Source organism: Arvicanthis niloticus, chromosome 2 (genome assembly GCF_011762505.2).
Source record: "Arvicanthis niloticus isolate mArvNil1 chromosome 2, mArvNil1.pat.X, whole genome shotgun sequence".
NCBI lineage: Eukaryota > Metazoa > Chordata > Mammalia > Rodentia > Muridae > Arvicanthis > Arvicanthis niloticus.
In genome coordinates, this window is record NC_047659.1 from 60,592,485 (window position 1) to 60,613,144 (window position 20,660).

Below are 20,660 nucleotides of genomic sequence, written 5' to 3' on the forward strand. Positions count from 1 at the left end.
TACTTGGAAGTCCCCACCATGCCTGTCCATAAATATTACCTACACAACTCACATTCCTAACCTCAGGAAAGCAGCTCCCTGTTATTCTGAGGACTCGTTATTCCTAATCACTGAAGCTCCAGCCATCACATAAAAGAAAAAATAAAGAGTGAATAGAGGTTATGAATCCAGAACCCCAGATTATCCTACATTGGACTTTGGTACCTCAAGAGTAAAGAAAAACAATATGAAAGAGAATTGAGAATTTCTTAGTTCTATAGGGGAAAAGCAATAGGTTATAATGAGACACATAGGAGATGGAGTCCCTAGAGATGAAAGAACAAGTCTATCCTACTTAAATGAGTAATAATAGTCTAGTATTTCTTAAAACTCTAACTGGTGAGAATTGTTCACCATTCTTAACAGCTGTATTAGTGATACTCCAACTTGAAAGGTAAGGTATTCTGATATGGTAAATAAAGACAGAATTTATTACCTGTTGAGTGCAGAGAAAGGGTTTTATCCTATTTTTGTACTCAACAGTCTCTTAAATCTACCTGAATCATCTTTTTCAATCAAAGAACATGCCTACCTAAGAAAGGATGACTTATGCTTTTGTTATCTAATTTGTTGTTCTTGTGTAGAAATTTGGGTAAGAAAGAGAAAGAAGTAGATAGTTCTAATTGCAACCAATGAATTACTAATGGTAATGAAATAATGTAAAAATGTTTAGACTTTTGGCTTCCTGACATGAAAAAATTTACAATCTTATGAATTTAATCACTCACTGACAGGGTCCCAACATCACTGAGTGATATAAATGCTATACAAGGTTTCATTACTAAAACAATTTAGATTATTAGCAGAGATAAAGCAGTACAAATGATGTGATATAGAGACCTTTTGAGACAGACTCTATGTAGCCATGGCTGTCTTGGAAATCTCTGTGTAGACCAGCCTAGCCTCAAACTCACAGAGATACACTGGCTTCTGCCTCCCAGGTGCATGGATTTAAGGTAAGTGTAAGTATGCCCAGTATAATTCAAAGCATTTTTTTTAATTTCAAGAAATAGCTAAGAAAATCTTACAGCTATTTTCAGATAAACTTGGAAATTTAAAACAAATTTAAAATCAAATTTGCTATCATCTCTGGATAGCAGTTTGACTGAGAAATTTCAACAGCATGAAGATGGATATTGCAGAGAAACAGAAAAAACTAACATGTAAAATACTAGAGGAGAAAGCTTGCTATTCATGCTATGAGAGGCAACTTATATTTTATATGAGTAATAAAATTTTATCTGTTACTGGGAATTCTAACAAAGTGTTTTCAGCAACATTAATGACATAATTTTGTAAAAATATGTGAAATTTTACTGCAACTAAATATTATCTGGATCGTTAATGAAGCTCTGAAAACTAACTATGGGTGTTCATTGTATAAGTGTTGACATTAGTTGTTGACATGTTGAGTGATCACAAATGTTAAAGAATGAGACTGAGTATGGATGTAGAATCCATCCATCCAGGCTACCTTAGTTATTCACAGCAAGTTGATGATTCATAAATTACATTTCTTCTCTACAAAAGGGAGGTAACACTGCGGCTAAAATAAAACAATACAGTGAACATTTACAAGAAGTTATTAAAACGTTACACATTAAGTACTTCCATTTTTCTGCTTGTTACTTTTTGTATGCTTATCTTATCTGATACTTTTTATTAATTGATTTGTTTTTATTATTCTTGTACTCTCTGGAGAAGTGTTGGAATTAAAAAAACAGAAAGATGCATTCTTTCTTGCTTCTGAAATTATTATTGAAATTCACGGGTGACTATCCCTCCAAGAAAGGTTATTCATCTGTATCAAGGATCTATAGGTATATTTTCAGCAATATGGTGCTGAAGAAGAGAAATTTTGTTATACCATGAACATATGTCATACGGTAAGATGTAACACTGGCTAGTGAATACCCCATATTTCCTTGACTTCAGCACACTAAGATGACAACAAGCATAGATTTTGGATACCACTTGCTAATTTTTTACTACTGAATTGAGTGAAGACTCATGTAGGACTGCAGATGTTATACTCCTCAATGAAAATAGAAAGTTATATTAGGTCTTAAAATCTTGACATAATAGAAACGTAATATAATATAACAGAGTAAGTTCTAACCTTGGAATTGTCCATCTCCTGTGATGGACAATTTAATTTGATTTATGAAACAATTACTTTGTTTCATAATTTAAAAGTGCTTATACTTACTTTAGTATAGTTCTTTTACTATTAATTATATCTTTTACTATTTAATAATATTTAAATTTACTATTTGACTATATCTGACATAATCTACTAGTCGTTATTGCTTTCTAAATTTTAGTTTTAATAAATAAAATGAAATAGATGAATTTTCCTTTACTTTTAGTGCTTTATCCTTCTCCATTGCTACTTGCATGAATAGACTGATTATTTTTTTCATTTAAATTTAAAATTATTAAGTTGTTCTATTAACCTAATGTACTGCTAGAAACATCTTTTTAGTATCTCTGGTGTTTCTCTGGTGTTTTGTGTTTTACTGTTCAGTAATTATTATAATAATTATTATTAATATTACATTTGTTTTTGATTGACAATTAAAATGTAAAATTGTATATTCTAATGCACTAATGTGTGAGAATTTGATACATACATTTTGTATAATATACAAATGTGGTTAAACCCATTTAGGATTAATACTTATCTTATCTTCTCACAGTTTATTATTTATTAATAAGAAAACATGAAGCTGTTGTATTTTATGTCACGGAAATATTCAGTACATAATATCATCCTCAAACTTACCTATGTTATACCTCAAACTTATGTCTGTTATATTTCTGTGATTCTCAATTATAGACGTACTTATATGTCAGTTTTTCCAGTTCTTTTGGGTCAAGAATTTTCTATTAGTTTTAAAATCTGATTATCCAATTAATAAAAATTTTAAATATTAAACATACTAATATTTTACAATTACTAATTCTGTAAATTTAGGCTGATACTGATTTCCTATTGGCTGTATCAGACTATCTTCTTTTTTTTTTTTTCGTTCTAAAAATTCCCTACTTCACAAATTCAATGTTTAATTTAAAGATATTTGCTATTTTTCTCACTGTTGATTATTTCTACTTTTTTTGTACAACTCTTCTTATTTTTTATTCTTCTACCAGGACTGTGAAGGAACACTCTGTTGTTTTAAAATATGTTATTTTCTCTAGAAATAAATGCTTAATTATAATCATAGTAGTCATAATACCTAATAATGATATGCTGTAATTAATGGATAAATAATATAAAATGTGGTTGAAGTTAATGGATAATAAAGCACTTGTCTAAAGGTCCTTAAGAGGTGATATAAAATATTCAAACAATATTCTTGGTTTTTGGTTTTTTTGGGTTATTTTTGTTGTGTTTTTTTGGTTTGGTTTTTGTTTGTTTGTTTGTTTGTTTTTGTTTTTTGAGACAGGGTTTCTCTGTGTAGCCCTGGCTGTCCTGGAACTCACTCTGTAGACCAGGCTGGCCTCGAACACAGAAATCTGCCTGCCTCTGCCTCCCAAGTGCTGGGATTAAAGGCGTGCACCACCACTGCCCGGCTCAAACAATATTCTTAATGTAATATCATACATATTAAAAAGTTTACTGTTCTCAGTTTTCACTATTTATTTAATATTTATATGTGTTTTAAATATATATTTATGTCTGTATGACACAATCATCTAGCTAAATGGAATGCTCTAATTTCTTTTATGTTGCAGCACAGATGGTCAGAACTTTAAAAGCTATCCAAGATAAAAATGACACAGAGGTGACAGAATTTATCCTTTTGGGCCTCTCAGACAATCCAGATCTACAAGGTGTCCTCTTTGCATTGTTTCTGATCATCTACATGATGACACTGGTGGGTAATTTGGGCATGATGGCCCTGATTAAGATTGACCGAAGTCTGCACACACCTATGTACTTCTTTCTCAGCAGCCTTTCCTTTGTTGATGCTTCTTCCTCTTCTACAGTCACACCTAAAATGCTGCTGAACCTCCTGGCTGAGGATAAAGGCATTTCATTCAATGGGTGTGCTGCCCAATTCTTCTTCTTTGGCTCCTTCTTGGGAACTGAATGCTTCCTGCTAGCCATGATGGCCTATGACCGCTATGCGGCCATCTGGAATCCCCTGCTATACCCAGTTCTCATGTCTGGGAGAATTTGTTTCATGTTGGTGTCCACCTCATTCCTAGCAGGGTTTGGCAATGCAGCCATCCACACAGGGATGACTTTCAGATTGTCCTTTTGTGGCTCTAATAAGATCAATCATTTCTACTGTGACACCCCACCTCTGCTCAAACTTTCTTGCTCTGATATCCAAATCAATGGAATTGTGATCATGGCTTTTTCCAGTTTTACTGTTCTCATTTGTGTTCTCATTGTTCTCATTTCTTACCTGTGCATCCTCATTGCTATTTTGATGATGCCTTCTGCAGAAGGAAGACACAAAGCCTTCTCTACCTGTGCTTCCCACCTCACGGCTGTTACCATCTTCTTTGGTTCAATTCTCTTTATGTACTTGCGACCAACTACTAGTTACTCTATGGAGCAGGACAAGATTGTTTCTGTGTTTTATACAGTAGTGATTCCCATGCTTAACCCTGTCATCTATAGTTTAAAAAATAAAGATGTGAAAAAGTCAGTAAAAAAAATCTTACATAAACATATTCTATAAATCTGTTTCCATCCTTCTATTACGTAGGATATAGTTAATTTTTAAATATGCTACTTGATATCTGAAGTTGTTTCTATGTGTTTAAGGTGATGTATTAACATTAAATATACTTATTGATCTCCTCCATGGCATAAAGTTTTCTATTGAACCCACAAATACATTTTTTAAGTAAATAATGTTCAGTGTTTTAGAGAACGAATTATCTTGCCAAGGGTTTTTTTTTTTTTTTTTTTTTTTGTATAATCAATGTCATTGTGGAAAATAGTTGTGAATTTTGAATTGCTCAAATATATGGTATATGAAAAATAAATCTCTCAACTACAATAGGCACATTTGACTATTTTATCAGACATTTAGTACCAATATCAACTCCATTTTCTCATATTACCATAAAGAATACAACACGTAACAAAAACTTTTACCAGATATTATTATAGAATGTCAACTGTAGCAATAATGTGGAAATGTTTGCATCTTTTAAAATTATTTGAAACATGTCAAAGAAAGAATTCAATGTTTTATCTTTTTTCCTTCCAGAATGACATATAGTTCTTATAAAAATTTGTGAAATTATAAGTGAATTATGTTGTTTATTGTGGTAGGAGAAAATCAATGTTGGAACAATGTAACAACTAACATCTGTGTTAATATACTGCATTGAAGTAGATACTGTATAGATGTAAAACTTAGTAATTGTCTCATCCATGCTTCTTCCAAATATATCAACCACCTCAGACCATGTAGAAAAACACTACTATGCTGTATTGTTGGCTTCCAGCTGGTAGGTTCAGGCAAGAGCAGAGAGGTCCTAGTCCTGCTTGGTCTCTCCTGGGCTGAGCAGGATGTTGAGTGTAGATGCCCCTCCCCCTCCAAAAAAAAAAACCACACATTGAGCAGGGAGTCTTGTCAAAGCAGGAACTCAACTTTATTGCATCAGTTTCTTGCTTATATAATCTTGGAGCATGGGGAGGGTGATTTTTGGTGGGGTGAGATGACATAGGAGACAGGGAAGGATGACATTAGGGTATGGGGTAACTGACAGGGCCAATGGCAAAGCTTTACATCAGCAACAGTGGGGCGGAGTCAGGGCCAAACAGGTTTTGCTGAGTCACCCCAGAAGGGAAGTGACTGTAATAGGTCTCAAAACTCGAGCCCACAAGGCCACAGACACTCGAGCCAGTCTCAAGTTTGTCTTCAAGGCCCAAACCAGGGCCAAAATTGGTCCCAACACAGTATGAGCTCTATGATAGTGTTGTATCCCTGAAAATAAAGTTAGAGAGATTGTTGACAATTTATCTTATCCAGGCAATCTTTTATACTCTTCTAATATCCCTTAATATCTAATTTTTTCAGTTATCCCAGATTTCTTTTGTTAGTTTAATAAAAAATAGACTTATAACAATACATGCATTTTCAGATCATCATAGGCATATTATTACCAAAGAAGACGAATTATTTTTGACATTAACTTTGACATAATTCACATTAAAATCACAGTTGTACTTTTTCCCTATAATTTAAAAATCAACCAGAGCTACAGTGTCTTAGTTATGTGATATTTCTTGCCATTCATAGAATATGTGTAGCTGACTTGAACTTTTGAATGTATCTGGGATATATATCCACAGCCACTATGAATTTATTTCTGCAGCATTCCTGTTATATCTGATAAATCATATTTTAGTGGATATGCCTAGTACCTCTGACTCTTGTAACCTTTCATTGATTTCTTTTTCAATGGTCTCTGAGCCTTGAGAAGAGAGAGTGTGATGTAGACATTCCATTTGGAATAGAATTTTATAGGCTCTTATTCTCAGATGTTGACCAGTTGAGACTCTCTGTTTAAGCTTTAACTAATAAAAAAGAAGCTTCTTTAATAAGGATTGAATGATGCATTAATCTATGAGTATAAAGATAAGAACTTAGGGGAAAGATTATCGATATATTCATTTAGCAGAAAAGAATATAAGGTTATGCCTTATGCCTATGTGTTTATCAGCTATGGGTAATTACTAAAGTTAACAATAGCAGTCTATTGAAACAGGCTTTTAATCAAATGAAAACATGTTCTGTTTCTACCATAACATTCATGCCATTTATTTATAAAAAATACTTTCTGTGTTATACTCACTTAAAAATTATTTGTGGCATTTAATTTAAAATCTTTTTGGCAAACAATAATATATTGTTTTCAGAGAAGAAATATACGTTGAAATGGTTAGCTTTCTTTTTTCTCATCAACATAATTCTAAATATCCAAAGAGTAATTTGATGTGTTTGACTGTGAGAAAGAAAAATTAATATACATCAAATTTGTATAGATAATCTTATTTAGAATAAACAAAAAATATGGAGTTCAACGAATTTCAAGAAATGGGTAACAAGTAAAAAGCTGTATTTGTAGCCTAGTCTTTTCAGCAATCTTTCCTCAAAACTGTCATTTATCATATCTTATCTCTCAATCCCATGGGATGAATTCTCCTTAGTGAGTACAGAGAAAAATGTGAGAATCTAGGTAGAATCTTATACTAGCTTACTAAATATACAAAGGATCTTCTAACTATATTATTGTCTTTTGTTATTGAAACTAATAGATAAAAACAACAGAAAAACACACTCAGAGACAGAGAAGGGGAGGGAGAGGGAGAAAGATTGTTTACATATTACATAGGTTAGGGAGAGATTTTGACTTCTTAGGTGAACACAAATCATCACAGCATCAAGTTAAGATTATGCCCTTGAGAATTAAAGAATATTTAAATTGATCTTTAAATGTATCTTTAGATGCTTAGGGAATTATATCAGGGAAATTCAATATAAATCTTCTTTCTTCATAAGATGTGCAGTAGGTCCGTATTTACAGGTAAGTTAAATTCTGTATTTGATATCTAAAGTACATTTGTGTGTGTTTATATGAATTGTTACTATTATTGTGGAAAATATATTGTCAATTGCTCTTGACCATTTTATTGATATGTGAATATATCCTAATGATTCTAAAATGTCCATTATTATATGTGAACTCTGATGTATCTGCTGTATGTTTGGGAAGAAAGTAAACATATTCAAAATACTGGGGCAATTTTCTCACAAATTTACATAGAATTCCTGGATGGTAAATCAAACTGGCATTGACACCATATTTAAGATTCTTCCAGAAATAAATGAACTTATGGATGGGTTAGAATATAAGAACATTTTACACACACACACACACACACACTCCACACTGTAGTGATGAGCCTTATTCTAGATACTTAAATATCTTTTTGACTGTTCAATTATTTCCTCCATGGAAGATTTTCTTTTCAATCTGAAACCTTTCTACCTTTGATTTTTTATCATAATTTATTTTCATCTAACAATACATTACATAATTTTCTTTATGAATTTAGTATCTATTCTTTTGTTCTGCATCATACACTCTGTGAGAAAATGAAATGTGATTACTGCTGTAATCTTATATTGTTAAATAATGGCAAAAATGGAATTTTTAGTGAACATAAGTAAATGTATTGATAAACATCCAACGCAGAGAGAAAAATTCTCTTGTGACTGTTGCTTATTGTTGTTATTGTGAGTGATGGTTTGGATTTTGGAAACATGAATTTGTTATGTTGATTAATTATCCCCTGGCTGACCAGAAATTGCCATTCTTCCTATTGTATAATTCAAGTGCTGAGAACACAAGCAACTGGCACCATGGTATGTTGAGAATATTCCTTGATTTAGAAAGGCTAATATAATTTACTAAAAGAAAAAGTTCAGAACTTCAGAGACTTTTTGTTCTCATATTGACAATTAAATAATCCTACTTTGTAGGATATTCAGTAGGTCAGCATTTGCAGGTAGGTTAAATTCTGTAGTTGATATGTAAAATATATTTGTGTGTTTGTATATAAATTGTCATCTATCATTGTGGAAAATATATTGTCAATTGCTCTTGACCATTTATACATATGAAGATAAAAGTTATGGAAATTTATTATATGTGGATATTACTAAGAAGACAGGTATACATGTGTAAACAGGTATGTGAAAGTATTTGTCTACGATGAATAAGCATACATTTGTGATTTAAAAAAAAGCGGAAACACAATGAGAAGTGGTTGTGTTTGTTTTCTAGTCTGCTTGTATAATTAAAAAGGGTAAAAATGAAAAGAAAAACAGACAGACCAGCAAAAAATTACATGCTGAGCATTCTAGGTAGGTATTTGGAAGCAATTGATGAAAAAGGAATTGGACTTTGGATCAACAAATACACATTAAGAAATCAATGACAAACACACAGTTTAGATAAGAAGGCACTGCTTACGTTTCTTGTCAGTTTCAGCTTTCAAGGTGAATGAGAATGTCCTTCTTAAACAACACTGCAGTGATGGATTTCATTCTTGTGGGACTCACAGACAGCCCAGTGCTGGGGAGGATTCTCTTTGTGGTGTTTCTGGTCATTTACCTTATAACGCTGACAGGAAACCTGTGTATGATTGTGTTGATCAGGACCAATTCCCACCTGCAAACACCCATGTACTTCTTCCTTGGCCACCTCTCCTTTGTAGACATCTGTTACTCTTCCAATGTTACCCCAAACATGCTGCAGGGTTTCATCTCAGACCAGAAGACCATTTCTCATGCTGGATGCTTCACACAGTGTCTCCTCTTCATTGCTCTGGTGATCACTGAACTTTATATCCTTGCTTCAATGGCACTGGACCGGTATGTGGCCATTTGCAGCCCTCTGCATTACAGTACCAGAATGTCCAAGAACGTTTGTGTCTCTCTGGTCACTTTCCCATATGTGTTTGGCTTCCTGAATGGGCTGTCTCAGACTCTGCTCACATTCGACCTGTCTTTCTGTGGCTCCCGTGAAATCAACCACTTTTACTGTGCAGATCCCCCTCTGATCATGCTGGCCTGCTCTGACACTCATGTCAAAAAGATGGCTATGTTTGTTGTTGCTGGCTTCACTCTCATAAGTTCTCTCTCTATCATTCTTTTCTCCTATCTGTACATTTTTGCAGCCATCTTGAGGTTCCATTCTGCAGAAGGCAGGCAAAAAGCCTTTTCTACATGTGGTTCCCACCTAACAACAGTCACCATATTTTATGGGACCCTTTTCTGTATGTATTTAAAGCCACCATCAGAGAGATCAGTAGAGGAGTCAAAAGTAATTGCAGTTTTTTACACTTTTCTGAGCCCATTGCTCAACCCTTTGATCTATAGCCTAAGGAATAAGGATGTCATTAATGCTATGAAACAGATGATCAAGGGAAATTTCTGTCAGAAAATTTTGATTTAGAAAGATGTTTGTGTGTTATTAGTAGGTGTCTGTGATGACTTGGTATCTTTGTAGGATAATGGTAGTGCTTCAAACTTACTACTTGTGTAACAGCTTATACTCATAATAGCTAATTTACTCTTGTACTTTACACTGCCTAATTATACTTTTTACTAAAATGATATGTTGAAATTAGAAAAATTTCAGATAATTCTTTAATAAAATTTATTCATTTTTCAGGATTTCATAAAAATAGATTGTCCTAATTTACATGAAATATAGTTTCTAACTAACATGTCTTAATGGGGATATGTCATACCCTATGAATGATGATATGCTTGAATGTTTCAAATGAATGTTTCAAATGAATGAATACTTTTATAGGTTTTTTTCAAATGGTGAATTTTATACTGTGAAGAACACACAAAATGATTGCTTTGATGACTGATTTATCAGTGAAATGGCATAAAGCAATAAAAATCATTACTTAAAATATCCTTTAATCCTTACTTTGTATTACATTTTGACTTACACATTGTTAATGAATAATGAATGAGTCCTTGTGTCTGTTTATGGCATAGAGAGTCTTTTGAACATAAATTAATTTACTTGCACAAAGTCCCCCAATCATAAAATAGCACATTTATTTTCTGGTTCTCCCTCTGTTGTCTTCACTTTGGTACTTATTAAGTTCTCAACACATCAGAATGGTGGATGGGACACTGAAGATGTTGGTCTCATAAGGTAACACCATGAATCTACTGCTGTGAGTGAAATTTTAAAGATGGCTATAATGTCTGTGATGGTTTTTGTTTTAAAGAAATAAGAAAGGTGCACTTTTCTGAGGTTTCATGCTATCATTATAATTTTGTATATTATAAATAGAATTATTTGTCTGTTTCATATTAAAAGTAAAAACTTGGTTAGGGTAGATTATTTAAACTGTATTTTATTAATGTAAATACTTACATACTCCATTAAAAAGTTAGGTGGTTAAGATGAATTGAAGAACTTTATGTGCTTTATGTTTAATACTATGAGTGAGGTAGATATCAGCTATAAATAAATTCATGTTCATATTTTTGATAGAGTTTATAAGGCAACATTGAAATCTCATGGTATATCAATATTCATTTTCATGAGTAGAATGTCTATATGTATATGAAAAAATTCATCATTTTAATAATTGTCATTTGATCTGTATAAAAAATACATATTAAATTTGGAATAACAAATTTAAAATGTTGAAAGTCTCTAGGAATAAACATTAATGTATATTTTTATTAAAAGATATATGTTTTGTTTCCTTTTACCCTCGTACAAGTCAATTAACCACCATATCCGTATACAAAATATTCTATGGTTCTATCTCTTTGTATGAATCTTCTTTGACATTTAGGCTACACTCTTGGATTCAGAATTTATGAATTAAATATCTAAGTATATTTAAAAAATATTTTCTTTTGTTTATTGTGTGCTTCATTGGAGAGTGGGGAATTGCATGTGTGCCATGGCTGGTAGGCAGAGGTCATAAAAGTTGATTATTTCCTTTCACTTTTTGGGTCCCCATGATTGGTTTCAGAAAATATTTTAACTCTTGAATATTCTTATTTTCTTTATCAAGTATAATATTAATGCTTTTGATCATCGGAGTTTGATATATACTATGTCTACCTACAAAATATATAGAAGGTTGTCCGTCCTGATGAAGGTGCAGGTGTATGGAATGGCCATTTTCTATCGCAAAGCAGACTTATTGTCTTGTACTTACAGACTTTCCTTAAGGTGGGAGAAATACTATCTATACATATCAGGATGACATACTAAATTATATTACATTGATATTCAATTGTATTATACAAACATTTACAAACCTAATGTTTCACACATTTTGCATTTTTTGACTTAACTAAGTATAAGATAGTAGATGCCTATGGTTATTAAAAATAATTTATGCTGGGCGGTAATGGTGCATGCCTTTAATCCCAGCACTTGGGAGGCAGAGGCAGGCAGATTTTTGAGTTCGAGGCCAGCCTGGTCTACAGAGTGAGTTCCAGGACAGCCAGGACTACACAGAGAAACCCTGTTTCAAAAAACCAAAAAAAAAAAATTTATAAATTAAATACATAAAAATTATAGGTAATACTATTATTAAAGCAAATTGCTACCAATCACTTTTATAAAAAAAGAAAGTGATGAATAGCAATGACTTCTCTGTAAAAGACAACCTAAGCCAATCTCAGAAAGAAAGCTATTATAATATCACAGTTTTCTCAAATTTAGAGTCTGGGTTTAGCACACGCACACACACACACACACACACACACACACACACACATTATTGTAGAATATGGGGAATTATTTTGGGGTGGCAGAGAAATAGTGAGAATGGGGAATAAAGATAAGAGAAGCAAATAAGTGGTAAATATTAGGAACAGTGGTATACACAATTCAAATTTCATAATAAAATTTACTATTTTACATGTTAATTAAAAGTTAAGAAAAAAACAATTAATTTTGATGAAATGAAATTAGTAAAATCAACTGAACAATGGTTAAAATTATCTAAAATATTGCATTCCTTGATGGGCATTCCTTGATGGGGTTTTGACAGTGGGCTGCCAGGACTGTCTTGTTATGTGTCACAGAAGGTCTGAACTCTAATCTTCATGCTTGCAAAAGCTTTATCCACTGAACCATCTCCTCAGCCCCATGAACCAGTTTCTACTCAGGAAATATGTTACATAACTATTTACTCTGCTTATGAGAATAACCCACAGATTCAGCATATTGATTACCTTGGTGGTAAAATGAAGTAATTAAAAAATTAACCATGTAGAAGGAGTAGACTGAGTAACAGTAAACACATGTCCTGCTTAGTAAAAAGATATAACTTAAGGTGGTATGCTCTTATATTCAGACGTGAGCTCCTCCCATCCAAGTACTAACCAGGCCAGACCATGCTTACCTTCGTAGATCAGAGGAAATCAGGTATGTTCAGAGTGATATGGTGGGGAAAGGGGATAACATTTGAAAGGTAAATAAAAAAAAATATCCATTTTTTTTTTTAAAGTGAGTTCCTCAGAAATGAAATATGCCATGGTATCCCAGCAACTCTTCAATAGGCCTGGAGGAAACTAGACATATTTCTTTTTACTTTTTGCTATAAGAGTTTACGTTGTTCAAATCCACTTCTAAAAGGAGAAAGACAGCTCCCAACCCAAAATTTCGCTTGCCATTTGACCTTGGACCTCCCTTTGTACAGAATTATGAATGAATGAACTTTGTTATTTATAAAAGGCCAGGTATTTGGTTGTATAGCATGAATGAACTATGATTCCTAACATAAATGTTCTATTAAAAAATCAGTTAAATTATTACAAAGCCTTTCAGAGACAAGAGGATGTATCTAACTACAGTAACATAGGTGTAACTACAGTGTTTAGGTAATAGGAGATGTTACATATCAGTGAATTATGTAATTAAAATAATGTTAATATTAGTGTCTTCTGGAACATTTTATAGGTTTAAATGACTTGAGAAGAGATGTCATTGAGGAGTAAATGATTTACTTTTGTGGGTTTGTAGTTAAGCATGTCTATTAATATAGAGATTGGAAATATCATTATTAGCAATTTACTGTGTTACTATTGAATCAGTATATTTTCTTTAAAAAATCCTAAAATTATACTTTCATACATAAAGATTTTATATTTAACATGTATCCAAAATATAAATAAATCAAATAATAATCAGTTTTTGAAACAGATTTTTTTATTATTCTTATTTTCTTATGTATTACATCTGGACCACAGTTTCCCTTCCTTCCTTTCTTCCAATTTTCTTCCTTCCCATCCACTTCTTCTTCATTTCCCTTCAGAAAAGGGCATGCCTCCCAGAAATATCAACCAAACAATGACACATCAAATTGCAAGATTAGGTACCTCCCTTCATATTAAGACTGGACAAAAAAAAAAACACCAGGAGGACAAGGATCACAAAGGCAAGCAAAAGCATCAGAAACAGTTCCCACTCTTCTGTTAGCAGTACTACAAAACACAAAATTGTATAACTATACAATATCTGCAGAGGGCCAAGGTTAGACCCATGAAGAGTCCTTGATTCTCACTTCCATCTTAGTGAACCCCTATCAGTCTACAGTGATTCTGTGGGTTTGCTTGTGGTGTCTTTGACCTCCCCTGGCTCCTATAATCCGTCTTCACCTTTTCCTACAGGACAACCCAACTTTGGCCTAACATATGGCTGTGGGTCTCTACATCCCTTTCTATCAGTTTCTTGATGGAGTCTTTTTTGATGGTAATGATGATAAACTCCTGTCTACAAGCAAGTATAGCAGAATATCATTAGAAGTTTCTTGTTCTCCAGGCAGTTTAGAATAGGCTCCTTCTCCTGGTATGGGTCTCAAACTTTACCAGCCATTGATTAGCAATTTCCAAAATTTCTGTTGCATCTTTACCCCAGCACATCACGCTGGCAGGACAACTGTATGTTGAAGGTTTTGTGGCTGGGTTGGTGTGCCAGCCCCTCCATTGGAAATGTGCCTGGTTATAGAAGATACGGAGTTCAGCCTCTCTATCTCCTGCTACTATGAGCTGTAGCTAGGCTCATCATAATAGATTCCTAGGTGTTTCCATTGTACTAGGTTTCTACATGACTCCTGTATTGCCTCGTAATTCTAGTTGTCTCTCCTAGTATTCTCTCACTTTATTCTCTCCCCACCTCATGCATAAGTCTTTACATTCCCAGCCACTCTTACTATACCCACCATGTCTATTCTAGTTCTCCTTTCCAGGGTGACCCATGGCATACACACTTGAATCCTCCGTGCTACTTAGCCTTTTGGGGGTTATGATTTGTAACTTGGTTATCTTTTACTTTACAGTAAATAACCATTTATATTGAATACATGCTGTGATTGTCTTTCTGGGTCTCAATTACTTCATTCAGGATTTTTTTTCTACTTCTATCAATTTGCTTGCAAATTTCATGATGCTATTATTTTTAACAGCTTAGTAATACCACATTGTGTAAATATAATGCATTTTCTTTATCTATTTTTTGGTTGTGAGACATCTGTATTATTTCAAGGTTCTGGCTATTTTGAATAAAATGGATATGAACAAAGTTGAGCAAGTGCTTTTGTGGTAGGATGAAGCATCTTTTGGTCATGTATCTAGGTGCCAGGAGTCATATAGCTGGATCTTGAAGTGGATAGATCCCCAAATTATTGCAAAATCATCATACTGATTTCCCAAGTGGCTGTACAAGTTTACAGTACAACCAGTAATGGAAGAGTGTCCTTCTTGCTCCACATCTATGTCAGTATGAGCTGTCACTAGTGTCTTTGGTATTACCATTCTGACTAGTGTAAGATCGAATCTCAGAGTCATTTAGATTTGCATTATCCTGACAGTTAAGGAAGTTGAATTTTTCAAGTGCTTCTTTGTCATTTGTGATGGTTTGTTGAGAGTTCTCAGCTTAGATCTATAACTTGCTTTATAATTGTTTTATTGTTTAATTTGGTTTTTTGATGATTATGTTATTGAATTCCTTAAAAATTATGTAATTTAGTCTTCTGTTGCTGTAGAGTTGGTGAAACTATTTTCCCATTCTGTACTGCTGCAGTTTTGGTCGTATTGATGTGTCTTTTGCATTGCAGAAGCTTTTCAGTTTCATGAAGTCCCATTTATTAGTTGTTGATTTTAGTGCCTGCACTATTGGTGGTCTGTTAAGGATGCAATCTCCAGTGCCATTGCATTCAAGGGTATTCTCCAACTTATTTTCTATCAGGTTTAACATATCTAAATTTATGTTGAGGTCTTTGATCTACTTTGATTTAGTTTTTAAAAGGATTATTTATTTATCTTATGTATATGAGTACCCTGTAGCTGTCTTAAGACACATCAGAAGAGGGCATGTACAGATCAAAAGAGGATCCCAGTACAGATGGTTGTGAGCTACAATGTGGTTGCTGTAAATTGAAAGTATGACCTCTGGAAAAGCAGTCAGTGCTCTTAATCTCTGGGCCATCTCTTCAGCCCTAAATTTTTCTTAATAGATACCAATTCCCAAAGTTAAATCAGAATCAAATAAATAATTTAGATAGACCTATAAACCCAAAAGAAAGAGAAGCAAGTATTAGAAATCTCATAATGAAAACAAACAAACAAACCCTCTGGCCCATATGATTTTAGCATAAAATTCTGCCAGGCTTTCAAAGAAGTGTTTGTGCCAATACTCCTCAAACTATTAAAAAAAAATAGAAACATCCAAGAAATAGAAATATTGCCAAATTTATTTTATGAGACCACAGCCACCCTCATGCCAAAACCAAACAAACCTTTAAAAAGAAATAGAATTATAGAATAATTTCTCCTTTAAAAATTGATGCAAAAATTCTCCATACAACATTCACAAACCAAATTCAAGAACACATCAAAAAGTTAATTCTCCATGATCAAGCAGGCTTCATTCCAGAGATACAGGGCTGGTTCAACACACCAAAATTTGTCAATGTAATCCACCACATAATCAAACTGGAAAAAAAAATCACATGATTGTCCCATTAGATGATGAAAAAAAAAAACTTTGACAAAATTTAGTACACCATTATAATAAATATCTTGGAGAGATTGTGGATACAAGAGAAATATGAAAACATAATAAAAGCAATTACAACAAGCCAATAATAACTTCAAATTACATCAAGAGAAACTCAAAGCAATTGCACTAAAATCAGAAACAAGACAAGGCTGTCTACTCTCTCCATATCTATTTAATATAGTGCTTGAAGTGAAGTAATAAGAAAACTAAAAGAGATCATGGATGAATAAATTGGAAAAAAGTGAGAGTATCACTGTTTTCAGATAATATAATAGTATACATAAATTACTGCAAAAATTCTAGGGAATTGTTACAGCTAATAAACAACTTTACCAAAGTGGCTAGGTACAGGATTAACGAGAAAAAAAAAATCAGTAGCTCTCCTATATGATAAATAGGCTGAGAAAGAAATCATGGAAACAACATCTTTCACAATAGCCATAAATAATATAGTATAAAATATTTTGTGGTGACTAAACAAGCAAGTGAAAGAACTGTATGGCAAGGAACTTAGGCCCTTAAAGAAAGAAATTGAGGAAGACATCTGAAGATGAAAAGATCTCCCATGCTCATGGATCAGTAAGATTAAGATAGTAAACACTGTCATCTTACCAAAAGCAATCTACATATTCAATGCAATCACCATTAATATTTTTAAAACGACTCTTCACAGGCCTTAAAAAGAACCATTCTCAACTTCATATGGAGAAACAAAAAACCCAAGATAGCTTAAAACAATTCTGTATAATAAAAGAACTTCTGGAGGTATCACCATCTCTAATCACTACTACAGAGCTGTTGTAATAAAACCTGCATGGTATTAGCATAAAAACAGAGAATTGGATCACTGGAATTGATTTCAAGATGCAGACATAAATCCACACACCTGTGAACACCTGGTTTTGATAAAGAAGCAAGGAATTATACAAAATAAATAAATAAATCAGTCTTCAACAAATGGTGCTGGTCTAACTGGATGTTGGCTTATAAAACAATATAATTAGATTAATATCTATCACCTTGCAAAACACTCAAAACCAGCAGTCTCAACAAACCCAGACCCATGGGAGCTCCCAGATTTTGAGCTACCAACAGGAGCATACAATGGCCAGTCTAAGGCCCCTGGAACATATGTAGCAGAGGTCTGCCTGGTCTGGCATCAGTGGGAGAAGTGCTTAATCCTAAGAGACTTGAGGCTCCAGGAAAGGGAGAGTTCTGGTGGGAGAAAGCACTCTCTCAGAGGCAAGGGTGAGGAAGAATGGGAAGAGGAACTGAGGGAGGGGAGACTGAAAGGGAGCAATGACTGAAATATAAATAAATAAAATAATTAAAATAAAAATATGTCCATTTATTTAAATTTTCCAAATTTGTGGAGTGCAGATTTTTTGAATACGACCTAACGACTGGTCAGATATTCTTGGTGTCTACTGTTATGTCCTTCTTTTCATTTATGATCTTGTTAATTTGGATATTCTCTTACTATGTTTTAGTTAGTTAGAATAAGGGTTTGTCTACTTTGTTGATCTTTCCCAAAAAAACAACACTTTGTTTCACTGATGCTTTGTACGATTCTATTTTGTTGTTTTCAGCCCCCAGTTTGATTGTTTCCTGTTGTTTACTCCTCTTGGGTATGTACACTTCTTTTGTTCAAGAGTTTTCATGTGTATTACTTGCTATCTTGCTAGTATGAGATCTCTCTAATTTCTTTATGAAATCAGTGCTATGAACTTTCCGCTTAGCACCACTTTTATTGCATCCCATAAGAATGGGTGTTTTGTGACCCCATTTTAATTGAATTCTTGGAAGCCTTTCATTCTTTTCTTTATTTCTGTCTTAACCCAATTGTTTTTCCATAGAAAGCTATTCAGTCTCCATTAAGTTGCAGGCATTCTCTTGTTTCTGTTCTCTTGTTTCAGGAATTCAGTTTAGTCTGTGATGAATTGGTACTTTACTGACTTGCTTTGATTCAGGTCAATCTTGTTCCATAGATACTTGTTAGGTTCATTTGAGTTACAATGTCTGTTAGAGTTGTTATTTCTCTGTTTAGGTTTTATTGGGATCACCTGTTCACTGGTGACAATGAGGTACTGAGGTCTCCTTCTATTAATGTAGGGGGTTCAGCGTGTGATTTAAGTTTTAGTAATATTTCAAATGTGAGTGCCCTTGCAATTGAGGCATATATGTTAAAATTTGAAATGTCTTTCGGTGAATTTTTTCTTTGATGAGTACGAAGTGTGTTTCCCTATCTTTCTGATTAATTTTGGTTGAAATTCTATTTTGTTAGATATTAGGATGACTATACTAGCTTGCTTCCTAAGACGTATGTTTGGAAAAATTTTCTAACCCTTACCCCTGAGGTAATGTTTATCTTTGATGTTGAAATATATTTCTTCTATGCAGCAGAAGGATGGATCATTTTTGCATCCATTCTGTTAGCCTGTGTCTTTTTTATTGGTATTGAGTTCATTGATATTGGAAGATATCAATGGCCAATGATTTTTAATTTCTGTAATTTTGTTGATAGTGGTGTTGGTTGTTGTAGTGTGTGTGTGTGTGTGTGTGTGTGTGTGTGGCTGTGCACATTTCTTATTTTTGTTTTGTTGGTGTGAAATTATTCCCTTTGTTTTCATGAATGTAGTTAACCTTCCTGGCTAGGAGTTTTTCTTTTAGTATTTTCTTATATTATTGGTTGTGAGCCTAGACTTTATTGGCTGAGCCAATAAAGTACCCTTTAGTACTTTAATAGATAGAATTTTAAATTTAGTTTTATCATAGACTATCTTATTTTCCCTACCTATAGTGGTTGAAAATCTTCCTGGCTATAGTAGTCTGGCTAGAGACATCTGTGGTCTCTTAGGGTCCTCATGATCCTTCTTATCTTTCTGGCCTTTAGTGTCTCTGTTGAGAAGTCTGGTATAATTCTGATAGGTCTGTCTTTATATGTTATTTCGCCTTTTTCTTTGCATCTTTCAATACTCATGTTTTTCTGTATATTTACAATTTTTGATTATCATGTGGTGAGGAGACTTCCTTTTCTTGTCCTATCTATTTGCTATTTGGTATGTTTCTTGCACTTTTATAGCCATCTCCTTCTTTAGGTTAAGAAAATTTACTATGGTTTTGTTGAAAATATTTTCTGGTCCTTTGAGATGGGAATCTTCTTCTATTCTTATTATTCTTAGGTTTGGCCTTTTCATAGTGTCCAAGATTTCCTGAAGGTTTTGTGTTAGGAACTTTTTAGGTTTAACATTTTCTTTGACGTTTGTATCTGTGTCTTCCATGGTATCTTCAATACCTGAGATTTTCTCTTTCATCTCTTATATTCTATTTGGGATGCTTGTGTTGATGCTTTCTGTTTGCTCATCTATACTTTTTATTTCTAGAATTCTCTCAGTTGGTATTTTCGTTATTACTTCTATTTTCATTTTCAGGTCTTGAACAGTTTTGTTGCTTTCTTCAACTCTTGTTTGTTTTTCATGGCTTTCTTTTAGGGTTTTATCAACTTTCTCCAATTGTTTGTTTGAGTCTTCCTGAATTTCCAGAAGGGATCTATGTGTTTCCTCCTTAAGGACCTCAATCATCTTCATAAAATTGGATTTAAGGTATTTACTTGTGTTTTTGTTGTGTTAGACTAGGAGGATAGCTGGGTTCTGGTGATGATATTATGCCTTGGCTGTTGTTTCTGGCATCCTCATGCTGGCCTCTAGACATCTGGGTTGAGGTATTTAAAGATACGGTACTAGATTCTGGGTTTGTCTTTCATAATGGCATTATATTCATGGGTTTCTGTTTTTCTCTGGTCTTCTGGTCTGTGTAGGCTGAACTACTGCCTGTTATGTGGTCTCTCATAGAGCATGGAGTCTCTGCCCTTGTTGGAGGCTGGGACACAGCAAGGAGGAATGTGGCTCAAACAGATTTAGCACAGATTTATTTTAGTTATTTTTTCATTTTGCCTTTCAAAAAGAAATAAATCTACATTGCAATCTCAGGGCAGAAGCTATTTTGTCAAACCTTCTCTGATT

At 33.5% G+C, this 20,660-nt stretch overlaps 2 protein-coding genes across 2 annotated transcripts; both read left to right on the top strand.

Annotated features, from left to right (window-relative positions):
• The first annotated feature begins 378 nt into the window (after window positions 1–378).
• On the top strand, window positions 379–6,624 carry LOC117704560 (olfactory receptor 5AP2-like). Its single transcript, XM_076928248.1, has 2 exons — window positions 379–433; window positions 3,778–6,624. Exon 2 carries the CDS (start codon window positions 3,783–3,785, stop codon window positions 4,734–4,736), a length of 954 nt encoding a protein of 317 aa, XP_076784363.1. The 5' UTR covers window positions 379–433; window positions 3,778–3,782; the 3' UTR covers window positions 4,737–6,624.
• Window positions 6,625–7,546: 922 nt separating this feature from the next.
• On the top strand, window positions 7,547–11,264 carry LOC117704112 (olfactory receptor 5M10-like). Its single transcript, XM_076928249.1, has one exon. It carries the CDS (start codon window positions 9,082–9,084, stop codon window positions 10,033–10,035), a length of 954 nt encoding a protein of 317 aa, XP_076784364.1. The 5' UTR covers window positions 7,547–9,081; the 3' UTR covers window positions 10,036–11,264.
• Window positions 11,265–20,660: the final 9,396 nt, after the last annotated feature.

Excerpts from the sequence above, each read along its gene's own strand:
- LOC117704560 (XM_076928248.1), top strand. The coding sequence starts at position 3,783 with ATGGTCAGAACTTTAAAAGCTATCCAAGATAAAAATGACACAGAGGTG.
- LOC117704112 (XM_076928249.1), top strand. The coding sequence starts at position 9,082 with ATGAGAATGTCCTTCTTAAACAACACTGCAGTGATGGATTTCATTCTT.